The sequence below is a fragment of the Chrysoperla carnea genome, chromosome 5 (assembly GCF_905475395.1).
Source record: "Chrysoperla carnea chromosome 5, inChrCarn1.1, whole genome shotgun sequence".
NCBI classification, from domain to species: Eukaryota; Metazoa; Arthropoda; class Insecta; order Neuroptera; family Chrysopidae; genus Chrysoperla; species Chrysoperla carnea.
The window spans coordinates 40,158,510-40,171,381 of record NC_058341.1 but is presented as its reverse complement, the minus strand read 5'-3'; the positions used below and the strand labels follow the sequence as shown (position 1 = coordinate 40,171,381).

General features: G+C 28.3%; 1 protein-coding gene across 2 annotated transcripts in view; it reads right to left on the bottom strand.

Moving 5' to 3' along the window:
• The window catches only part of LOC123300218 (protein espinas-like), a 632,746-nt gene that overhangs the window by 27,188 nt on the left and 592,686 nt on the right, over positions 1-12,872 (bottom strand). For both annotated transcript variants that reach the window (XM_044882745.1, XM_044882746.1), the window contains exon 3: positions 6,758-7,000. In XM_044882745.1, coding sequence (XP_044738680.1) covers positions 6,758-7,000 — 243 coding nt within the window. The remainder of the gene's footprint in view (positions 1-6,757; positions 7,001-12,872) is intronic.

Below are 12,872 nucleotides of genomic sequence, written 5' to 3'. Positions count from 1 at the left end.
TTATATTAATGCTAAACTAAACCATTTTATTGTTGAACAGAACAATACTTGAGAACTTTGATTGTAACAGAAACAACTATAGTAAAGCATTGTAAACAACTGATAGCACACAGTTTTGTGTAGGTGAACCAGTTATCTTGAGTATAGATTAGACAAAATTATACAAGACTTATAGTATCACTACAAGACTTTATATTCTTACCGCGTATATAATAAAAAACTTTTTGACAATATTGTAACCAGACAACGTAAGTGGAAACCCAAATTCTGGAAACCAGAATTTCTAAAGTTCAGTCTCTTTACTGTAACAGTCGTAACAGCAAGTAGAAGCAGGGTTGATAACTGCCAATTGTTCCCCCATCTTGGACTTGGACTGTCAATTCACTTAGCTGATTTAGTATGTTTTTATGCCAAAAAATTGTTAAACTTTGAAATTGAAGAGCCACAAATTCTTGATTTGCCCTTCTCTGGGGCCATACCCAATCCGACTCCTTTTAACACGCATGCCTTTGGAGGCTTATTTCGATTGTAAAATTGTAAATCAGCTATCGGTGATATCTGAGCAATATATTGTTGTTGATGCATAAATTGCATAGACCTACCTTTTATTTTCAAATAAATAATATAGTTTAAAAAAACACGCTTTTGTAACTAAAAAGTAAAAAATAATTTCTAAAAGTTCAAAAAAGAAAAAAATTAGAAATTGACGAATATTGGTAAAAGTAAAGTCGTTATAAAATATGTTAAACAGTACCCCATGCTTTTTTACGATAAAATGATTTTTTTCTTAATTACTCTATTTTTATTGACTCATAGAAATTATTTTTTACTTTTTAGTTTAGTTAGTTACAAAAGCGTCCTTATAAAGTTTTTTTAAACCTATTATTTATTTTCAGCTTGCTAAAAAGGCGTGCTTTTTAGTTTTTTAAACTATTAATTATTTATTATCGTTATGGAATGTTATCTACGCTTCCACCTACAAAAATTTTTAGTTAATCGGTAAACCTGAAGATCCTGATTAGGATAATCGGACAAACCGATGACGGTATAAAACAATATTTAATCTTTGATAAGTTTATGATGTTTCAATTCAATCCCATGTTTTGAAGTGGATGAAAATCAAAGATTCCGTTTCATAGAAATATAGATACATACCAAGCCAATAAAAGTGTGTTAATAAAAAGATTTTCGACTTTATCTCATAAAATTGTTGTTCAGATGCCCCAAGTATAATATGTTATTTGAAACTGAAGGATGAAAATCTGTTGAATATAAGATCAAATATAGAAATACATTGTTCAAATAGTAATTATTTTACGCATCAATTTTATCAGTGGTTGGAGTGATGAACTCATAGTTAATAGTACGAAACACTTACTAACAGTGCGAAACCTTTAAGTATTTGTACGTTAAAGAAGAAAATGCATCATCAGTGAGACTACATTCTCACTGCTGAAGGAAATGAGGTGGTTTTATATTCCTTTTAAACTGTCTGATTGAAAGTTGCTTTTTTTTTTTTTTTTTATAATAAAGAAAACCGAAATAAAATCTTGTATACAACCAAAAGTATCTTTTTCATGTGCTTATAAGCATATAAGCATATTCGTTCTATAGAATAGGAACGAATTCGCGATAGTTTTATTGATTGCGGTACTTTGGAAACTACTATTCTCGGTAAATATTATAAAAAACGGATTTGTGATCGTTTTTTTTTATGACCTCTTGGCAAATGTTATAAAGAACCTGGTAGTTAATTAAAAGGGTAATTTTGAAACTTGCTACGTATCTTCTTTACAACATCTCGCTGTGTTTAGTTTAACGGGAAAATGTTTCATAGCGTCACAATTGGAAACAGTTTTTTAATATTCTATACAGATTTTTTAATATTCTATTAAGATATTTTAGTAAAAAAAATTATTTGGTCTAGCCATTTGCAAAACAATATGGCGTGAAGGACAAAGCACTTTCTTTATTTGGTATCGAATTACATTTTTAACCCACGAACTAAAAAAAGGGGGTGTTATGACACGCTATGTGTGCGTGCCTGCCTGTCTTTCTGTCTGCCTGTTTGTGGCATCGTAGCGCCTAAACGGCTGAACGGAATTTTGTATTTTTGTTTCGCTTGAAAGGTAATTTAATGGACAGTGTTCTTATTTATGTTTTAGGTGCGAGTTTAGGGATCTGTACCCGAAAAAACTAAAAAATTTTCGATGGTATTAAGAATCGACTCAGTTTTCAAAAGGTTTTAAGGACAAAGGTGTTTTAATGGAGAGTGTTCTTAGATATATTTCAAGTGCGAGTGTAGGATTCCGTACCCGAAAAATTTGTCGGGGTATTTTTGAATTTTGTTTATACTTGATTGATAGAACAATAAAATGGAAATGAAACCGGACATGAACAAATTTTCAGATCGAATCACAGAAATTTTCGAATATAAAAATAAATTGACTTATTTAATTGGAAAGCTTTTGATCTAATTTGTTAAGATCATATCCGTCACTTTTTGTTATTCCATTTTGTTTGTATACATACAATAACTATACAAACCAGGAGAAATACGGAATAGAAGAGGGTGTGTAGATAGAGAGTATATTTTTAATGGACCTAATGACGATTCTTTTAAGTTTTTAAGTGGCGCTTTTTAAAACGTAGGTATACTAAAATTAATGTACCAAATACTCAAACGATATAAATGTCCTATGGGAGATATCTGTATTTAAAGTTTTGTATGTAGAAGATTTTGTCTTCATTTTATCCCATTTCCATAAATATTATTTCATTTTTATTTGTTTTTTATATTTGTTTTTTCTTCAATTTTTGTTTTTTCGTCTTAGATAAATGATTGTGATTCATATTTAATGAATTAAATGATATTTTTGTTCTGAAGTTGGGGCGGTTGATTTTTGGAACAAAGAAATTGAACAGAAAAATTTTAACAAAGTTATTGAACTTTCATAAATATATTCGTCTAAGAGTTGATTTTTTTGTTTACAGTATTTTTGCAACAACAAAGTGTAAAATATTTTCCGAAGCACGGCTTCTGAAGTGACACCTTTATTTACCTTTTATTTACACCTTCATTTCAGTATCTTCCTTCGTTAGTTTTGACGATTTATACGATATACGAAACTTACCGATAGAGGTTTCATAGACATCATTCGATAATTTTTTTCAGTTGGCTTTGTACTTGTAAAAATTACTTGGATATCAACCTCCAGCCATGATCAAAATGTTTTGAAAAGAAAACGTAAATAAATACATACGTTGATGCTTAAAACTAGACCATTTTTTGTGAAATTTGTGTAAGTTGCAGCCATTTATGTTAAATGTTTATTATGTTGCTGATTTACATTGTAAAGGGTTAGCTGCCCGTTTATAATACATAAATAAATCTCTATATATTATTAATGCGAAAGTAAGCATCTTTGTTTGTTTGATTGTTTGCTTGTTTGTTACGCTTTCACACTAAAACTAGCAAATCGTTTTTCATGTAACTGTACAGCAATACTTCAGAATAACACATGAGATATAATTTATATAGATATATTAATAAATATAAAAGTAATTTAATTTGACATTATCATAAATTACAGATTTCTGTAAAAATAGTCAATATAAAATATTTCACGGCCATCTTTTCTGATATACTCAATGAATAATTACGACTATAATACATTTAAAAAAAATAGAAAACCATACATACATTTTACCTGTGTAAAATCCTTACCATTATTTCGAGTGTTATATAAAGGGAATAAGCGAGAGCAATCTTTATCGATTTTTACTTTTAAACCCAGCGAAGCGGTTGGGTAACACTCTAGTACATGTTACAAATATGAAAAAAAAAATAACGTTTGATTTTTTATGGCAAATATTTTTCACAAGTTATTCGAAAATTTTGCTCTAGTATTTTATTCTTATAAAGAGTTGAATTTCAAACGCAGATGTTTCGAATGGAAGTCCAGCAGCGATACCACTGATCCTCAAAGTAGGTTCGAATACAGATTAAATTTTTGGCGTTTTTCTCCATTCCAAAAGTGCTCTACGCACTTAAAGAAGTTTTCACTTCAAAAACTGAGAAATCTTCTTTTAATATTTCCTAAAATATTCTATTAATCGTGTATTGAAAGTTTCGAAATCGTTCACAGCTTTTTAAACGGAAAATAGTTTATTGAAGAAACGTATAATAATATTGACGATAATTTATCAACTTATAATTGAGATATTAAGTTGCAGGTTCGTATGATCACAGATGTGGCAAATATGGAAAATACAAAAGAAAAAATTGATATCAATCATGATACAACACCTGCTTAGTATGTGTGTATGTGTTCAATATATATTAGAAAAAATATAGGAAAATGGGAAACCAAAAAGAGGGTGATAAGAGTTTTATAATAAAATAAATTTCAGAAAAGTCACATATATCATTTTTTTTCATAAAAAAAACTTTTATATTTGTTGTATTTTGAATACAATGATGTTTACGAAATTTTAATATTGCATTTATTGAACTCAGCTTTTATCGGAAATTCAAAGAAGAATATCCGATGAAATTATTTGTAGTTTTATCTCGTTAAAGTAATTGAGGCCTTGATCTGTAGTTATAGCATTTGTTAAGGGTCGGAATAGTTTGAAGAAGCTAGTTTTAAGATCGCGAAATGAATTATATTGCTATATTAATTGTGTAATCGAAATTCGTTACCCAGCAACAGGGACCTAAGTCTCATATTCGAAATTGTCAAGCTTATTCGATCAAACAGCCAGTAAATTTGGATGCGAGGCTTATTTAAGACTGCATTTGGCATGAAATAATACTCCAATTTGATGATAGAACTAGATTAATCCTAATATATCACATAATAAAAAAATTACTGGATTGAAGTAAATGTTTACTTAGGTACTTGTTTGTTTGTGCTTTATAGCAAGTAAATATTCCTTGAGTCAACGATCCCAATAATTAATTCAAGATTATAAGTTTTTGACTTATTTTAAAATTAAAGTAAAGCCAATAAATATTTATTATCATGTAAGAACATATTTTCTTGCAACTATAGTAGTTTTTTTTTACAGGGAAGTTGAAAGACTATCCAGAATGGAAGAGAAAAAGAAACCAAATTGTGGTAATTGTGTTGACCTCTTGTATTAGTGTATCATCGATAAGGAAGGCGATATACACTGACTCTACACGAAATAGCAGATGGGACAGGGTAGCTTTACGAAGCATGCTGTCTTTTCATTTTAAGATAGATCAGATTGATTCAATAACTTTTTGTATATTTAAAATGGCATTGCTCACATTAAAATAGAATGATATTTACGATATTTTCTGGGTAGGTTAAATTTTAATGGAATAAGAACGTTTTTTTTATAGAAAATCAATCGAAATCAAGAGTTAAAATAATTATTTCTATCATTCCATAGTAGATTTGTATAACTGAGTAATTTGACTGCTGATAAAATAATGTGATCAGCGATATTTTGAAGACTCAAGAAATTTTTCTGTAACTTCGTAACCGATAATTTTATACCCTATAGAACGATCCAGATTTGGCAGATCTGGACTTTGCAAAAGCAAAATGATCGATTAAGATTATTATGCAAAACTAATTTACAAATTAAATCATTTAAATAGTAAATACAAACTTTTTTTACACGTTCAATATTTCTAACCATTAAAAATTTTCTATTTATGGTTAATAAAAAATAAGAGAAGCAAAAAATCTCTATTGCAAAGAAATAGAGAAAGAACGACTGAAGACATTTTACAACCATCGCAAACCACTCTCGATTTATCCTTCTTTAGGAAGGAATAAAGTATAAGGTTGTTACATAACACCAAAAATATCAAATATCCTTGTATATATTTTTAATAGAGATGTGGCCGTGTAGTATGCAGATGGTATTATATAGAACTGTCTCATATTTGTCTATGAGTGCATTTTACAATAAAATTATAAATTGAACTAATAATTTTTTAACAGTACGCTGCATTTTTATATATTTTTGATACGATTAATGTGTCAAACTTTAAATTGGATTTTTCTAAAAAATATATTTAATGCAAAAGTATATTAAAAAATAGGATATAATATGGTTAGTCTGTTTTATAAATCGAGTATACTGTTTATATGTGATAAGGTTGATATAATCAACACTGTTTAATGTTTTAATACTTGTTGTAATAGCACATACTTTATATTAGCTATTTTCGTGGAGGCTGTCTCTTAAGTTTTGAATAGGGTATTATCGTTAGTCAAAAATAAATAATGAAATTTGAAAAAAGTTAAAGTTTATGTAAAAATATACTTAAATATTCTGATTTCGAGTCATAAAAGCACTTTTTTCTTTTAAAATATTAAAATTATAAATCGTAATTTTTTAACTGTATATCACGTGACCTAACGCGGGTAAGCTCTGCTGTGATATCATAGCAACAACTTTGCTAACAGAGGTCCTTGGAAGTGATATAAGATCTGTCTTGTAGTACCACAAGAACGTTCCTCCCTCCATCTAAGAAACGAACGGGTATACTTGAAGAAATTATAAGGGTTTTGCCGATTGCTCATCATTTTGGATTATTTTTGTAAAAAAGTAATTTTTACTGGAAAAAGGAAGATGCTATTCAACATTAAAGCCCATTATTTTGCACATCCAATCCCAAAAACTGTACTGCCGAAAGGCAAACAGTTGTAGCATTATTTCGAGCTAAGTGGAGTATTAAGAATAAAAAAAATGGTATGAATTAGGTACTTACATTATCACATGGCATTGGTGCAGGTAATTGTCGCACCGAACCACGTCCAAGTGCTTCACGCTTTCTTTGAGCAGAAAATAAACGTAACTCTTTACGTTCTTCATCTGATAATGCATGACAATAGCGTACTTCATTATCATGTGGTGGTAATTGTTGTAATAATTGTCGGACACGATATCGTTCGCCAACACTATTCACGTACGGCACTTTATCTTCTGGTAATGCAGAAAAATACAAATGAACCTGCAATTAAAAAACGTATATTATAATTTATAGTTATTATAATTTTAATTACTCATTGCTTATGATTTATTACATTCTTTTTAATTTATTGTCTTAATTTAATTATTTCTATATGGTTGTGACAAATAGTGATTTAAAGACCTCCCACAAGCTTTAATGCAAACGATATATTAATTATTTTCATGCTGTTCTTAATAATGTATATTAGAATTAATACGTTAAAAGTTAGTAATAATTAATAGTTGATAATAAAAAAAAAGAAGATAGTCAGTCAAAGGCACTGTCGACGGAAATGAAAATTTAAAACTTTGGAATACCAAATTGTGTGGTTTAAAAATTTTTTTTAAATTAATTATAGTATGAATAATAAAAATTTCATAATTTGCAAATTGAAATTATTAGCGTGCATATAAAAACTATTATAAATAATGATAAAAACCCCCATTTATGAACAGTAATCTAAAGTTACCAAAGATCAGAATCACTAATATAATAGTTGCATAGCTTTAATTATTATTACATGGGTGTCGCTTTTTCGATTGAAAAAGTTTTAGTTTCCTAGGTTGCGGTCTTTTATCAGTAGTTATATTCATAGCAATTTGATGACGCGAAACCATAAAATTTTACCCTACCAAATATTATTTATTATATATATATATATATTACATATTGTCTAATGAGCCTATAGAAACTTAACTTCAAAAAAATTAAATCTGATATGAGCGCCTTCTAGTGCGTATAGTGTATACACTCCCCTTTACCAAGATATATTCTTTGGATGGGAGAAAATTGAAATTGAAAATTTACTTATAATACAGCAAAGAAATGCGTTAAGACATGCGTTCATATCAATGGCAGAAATATTATTTTAAAAAGAATTTCTGTAAATATTAGTGGAGTATATCAAATATTATCTTAATATACCTATTCAGAATAAGATAAAAATTGTCTACAAACTAAAAGTAAGTGAAATTTAAGAAAAATTAAGTAAAATTTAAGTAGGACTAATCTTTTTTTAATACTTGGTAATTATTAAAACTGATGATTATTAAAAAGGTTTTTCATAAACATCATTGTTTATCCATGAGGGCACAAATTAGGACAAAAATTTAGCGCCCATTTTCTCCAAAACTATAAAAGATTGGGAGTTGCAGGTACCTTCAAAAATTTGCAGGTACCTTCAGCTCATGGTCTTGTGAAACATTTTCCAAAAACGATAAAAAATTCTAGAAAATACTTTCAAAATATTTCGAAATTATATTATTTTAATTTCATTTGAACCAAATAATGTAACCACAATTGTGTTGGTAATTTAAAATCTTCGAATTTATTTAAAATAATGCAAGCACAGACATTCTATCCAGGGTATTTCAACAATAAACTCAGTCAATATTTTTCATTTGATTTGCAAAATATTAAAATAATTTTCACACCATTAAAATTTAATGTTTAATATAATTTTTATTATGAAATTTGCATTTGTTCGAAATTTTATTAATGTACTTTATATCAGTCAAAGTCTCTCATACATGATACTTTTAATAGATTTAGAAAAACTTAATATTAAAGTTTTTTTCGAGTCATTTGTAACTTTATACCTCCATGTCAATTGATAATTTTATCATTTTGCAAAATGTCAAGACACTTTTCACACCATTAAAATACAATGTTTAGCATATTTGATACATAATTTAAAATAATTAGCTAGGGCCTTAGACATTTAATGTTAGTAATTGTCCAGTTGTAGTGTCATGTTTGTGTGTGGGCCGTATTATTAAACGATGATTACTTTTAACTACAATCATAATTTTTGGTGTAATTATTTTGTACGTGTAACTTAATATTTTTCCAAAATAATAAAAAATAAAATATTTATAAATAAAATGCCCATTAAGGATGTCAAACACATTCAATATCATTTATATTCAATTTTTATTAGCTCAATAACCGTTTAAGTAATGAAGCTTTGGTTTTTTTTTTTGTGGGTGTGGGTTCCTGCTCAAACAGTAAACATTCAAATAAAAAATGGACTGTTTTTTGGTTACTGACTACTTTCTTAAAAAATTTATGATAATTACATTTTAAAGTACATTTACTTTGTTTACAAAATATTACTATACTCAAAAAAAATTCCCTGAAAATAATTATGGTTGTAAATTAATTATTATGGAATGTCATATTAAATTTCGTATATTTTTTAATAAGTTTGATTCAATTTTTATCGGCTTGTCAGGGCAGTTTGAAATATGATATTTTATCCAATATTGCCCATTATGATATTCTTTTTATTTTTTTATTTTAGTAATTTATGTATATTTAAATAAAAAAAACCATATAGTTAAATAATTTAAAATTATTTTCACTATAATATTCTTTTCTAATAAATTTTAATTAAAATATGATTTTAGATATATGGACATTTTATTGATGAAATTTGCTCATTTTTATCTGTCCGGGTACGTAAATAAATCAAAACTGCCACATTTGGAGTCCCGAAAACCCAAGAGAAATAGTCCAATAACCTCTCCATCCAAAAAAAGTTTGACAAGTTGGTATGATTTTTGGATTATGACCGTTTTAGTGAATACACGCTGCGATAACAAACGATTTTGACAGACTTTTTTGGTCAGAAATTGATGGTATGGGCATGGACGTCATTTCTATCAGCAAGACGGCGCCATATCTGGTGAAACAATATTGCGTGAACAATTTTCTGGACGTGCGATTATTCGAAATGTAGGCATTGATTGACCGCCGAGATCGTGACACTTAACACCATTGAACTTTGAGCTTAGAGCTATTATTCGCGAGATACAACCGCAGTTATGCGAAAATATTATGAAAAAATTAATTACGGTCATATGCAAGTCCCGCAGCGGATATTTGGGAGATATTTTGTTCCATTGCAAACCTCTTTTGAGCTTGTACTTTGAATTAAAATAAAATTATCAGCTCTATTTTTCACACAAATATTTTTTTTTTAAATTTAAAAAGACACTTCTCATTGAAAAATCCTATAGATTTATAGATAAAGGGGAAAATATATGACCTTTTTCTCTTGAACAGACAAAAAATGTATTACATCCGAAATCTTATAAAATGATTGAACAAAACACAAAACAACTGAAAGTTTATAGTGGAAACATGTTGATGATCGTAGATGGTCTTGAGTTGGTAAGAGTCCCTTAGTGATCATAACTTTGGCTCGGTAATAAACTGGCAATAAACTTCCAGTTTATTTGGTGTTAGTAAAACGATATTACCTTCGTTTTACGTTATACGTAGTCAGTGTATATCTATATATAGTGTACAACATATTCTTCTCAATGCCTGTCTGTACATAAAATATTCATTGTTTTCACCTGTTGTACCTTTTAGATTATACGTTTAATAGAATTTACATGGAAAATAAAGTCGACAAAAGAAAGATTGGTTTCAATTGTATTCTTTATTTGATGTTGAATATTTTTACTGAATAATTGTGTGTATTCGGCGTTAAATTGTACAAAACACTTGTTGAATATTCTTAAATTTAAATTTATTTTAAAAGGTGTATAATAAAGTTTATTTGAAAATGACTTTTGTTTAGTTTATAAGCATAATTAAATTTTGTATTTTCTGGAAATTAGTCTTATGAAGGACAAATGAGGCAAAAAATTTTGTCTTCAGTATTATATAAAGGAAACTTCGATAGTAAAAATACTATTGAATAAAAATCGATCTGTTTTATGGCCTCTGAAAGCAAGTCTAATATTATTACAAACTAGCTGTGAGCTACCCGCTTTGCTGGGCAACATCCCCATTTTCACCCCTCCGCCAATACCCCCTGTGTAGGGGTAACAGTCATGTAATTTACACGTCATGATCTTTTATTTGATACTCCACTTGGGTATATTTGAAAATATTTGATTATTCATCCCCACTTTCTCGGCCCACCGTAGGTTAAAAATAGATAAAACAATCCTTTAAGCTGGTTTTATATCTTGACAATATTCGAGCTTAATCAATTTACAACTTTTTTAATTTTTGAAGCACATTCCTTTCAACCTCCCATACGCTACTATAATATGCATGTATTAAACAAAAAACCTTCGCCTTGAATCACTTTATCAATTAGAAATAACCTAATCCCTATGTATGCTTGGATCGGTAAACTACGCATCAAAATCCGTTGCGTAGTTTTAAAGATCTAAGTATACATAGGGATTAGGGACAGATAGGCGGATTGAAGCGACTTTGTTTTATATACTATGTATTGATATTAAAAATCAATAATTAAAATTTTTAATCAATAATTAATTAATATTTTATATTTGGTTTATTTGTTTATGTATTTGTTTGTTTGCTCGTATTTCACGTTAAATCAGCATAAAAGGATTGGCATAGTTTTTTGCACAAACAGTTATTTCATTAAGGAAATCTTATTTCTCTATGAATCTTTCTCTTATTTTTATTGGAAAAGTTGGCACACAGAATTACTATATTAAATCGCCGAAATAAGTATATTGCATGTGGAGAAACGAAAAGTGACATTTGGTGATTATTATCCAGCCATGAACTTTATAACTCATTCCCTTAAATTTATGTTTTCAGAATTTGATATTATTTTCTTTTTTTTTTGTAGCAAATACACTATTTTATCAGGGCTATTAAAATGCCTTTAACAATGAAAGTACAAACAGATTCATTTTTCAACTAACATTAATTCTGTCAAAATAAGAAAGAGATGAAAATATAAATGCATAGTTTTTTTTTCCATATACCTATATGTTTTTCGACATTGATAATTAAAAATTTGTTTGTCGACATTGATAATAAATAATAAAAAATCATATTTAATAAAAATGTTATCGTTAGTATAGTGGTAACAATCATTGATCTGCATGGTGGAGGTCTCGGGTTCAAATTCCAATGAACTCTATAATTTTTTTTAAATTTTAAAATAAATTACATTTCTATAAACTATTTATAAGTTAATTTTAATTCATGAATTCGAATAAACCATTTTTGTATATTCTAATTTGCCAGATTATATTCTTTGGAAAGTATTGTGTAGTTTCGTTAGTATTTTCTATATTCAAGAAAGTTTTACAGTATTTGAGAAAGAAAATGATCTTTTACATTGGTCAAAGAATGAAATTACATCCCAGTCAACTTTAATAAAATTTCTTCTATCCTATGTTACAAAATTATATCATAACTGAATTGAAACATAAAAAGAATTTAACACACATATCATAAAGTTATATACCAAAAAATTTAATCAGCAAAACACACAAATGATAATAATAATAAGATAAAACATTTTTGTAACATTATTTCTCATCTTTTCGGTTCCATTCTCTTGCCCCCACATTGTCTTTATATTTTGACATATAATCCAAATTTATAGGTTAGAATTACGTACTTTTTTCTTCATCTAAACATTTATAACGTCTGCAAATCATAACCAAACTGTATATATCTATGAACAAAGTCCGAACACGATGGAAATAATGATGTTGATAATATTGGGTTATATATATATGATGGTTATTACGTACAGTGAAATCCGTTTATGTAGACTGACTTTTTGTATAACTCAGCTCGAAAACAGACCCACTATGGCGACGACTGTGTTTTAAAAATCCTCAACTCCAAGACCTGTTTATTACGTCTCACTCTCTCCCAACTTCAAACACAATTTCTCATTTTTAAGACCTTCTAGGCAGGAATTGAATGAGAATTTAGTCATATCAAACGGCGTTGCATTTTATACTGAAGGGTCTAAGCTTAATGGTAAAGTAGGCTGAGATGTGTCTATTGACAGCTTATCCCCTCTGACAGCTAAGAGACATTAAAATCTCTAAGTTAGATCCAGTTGGTCTTCACA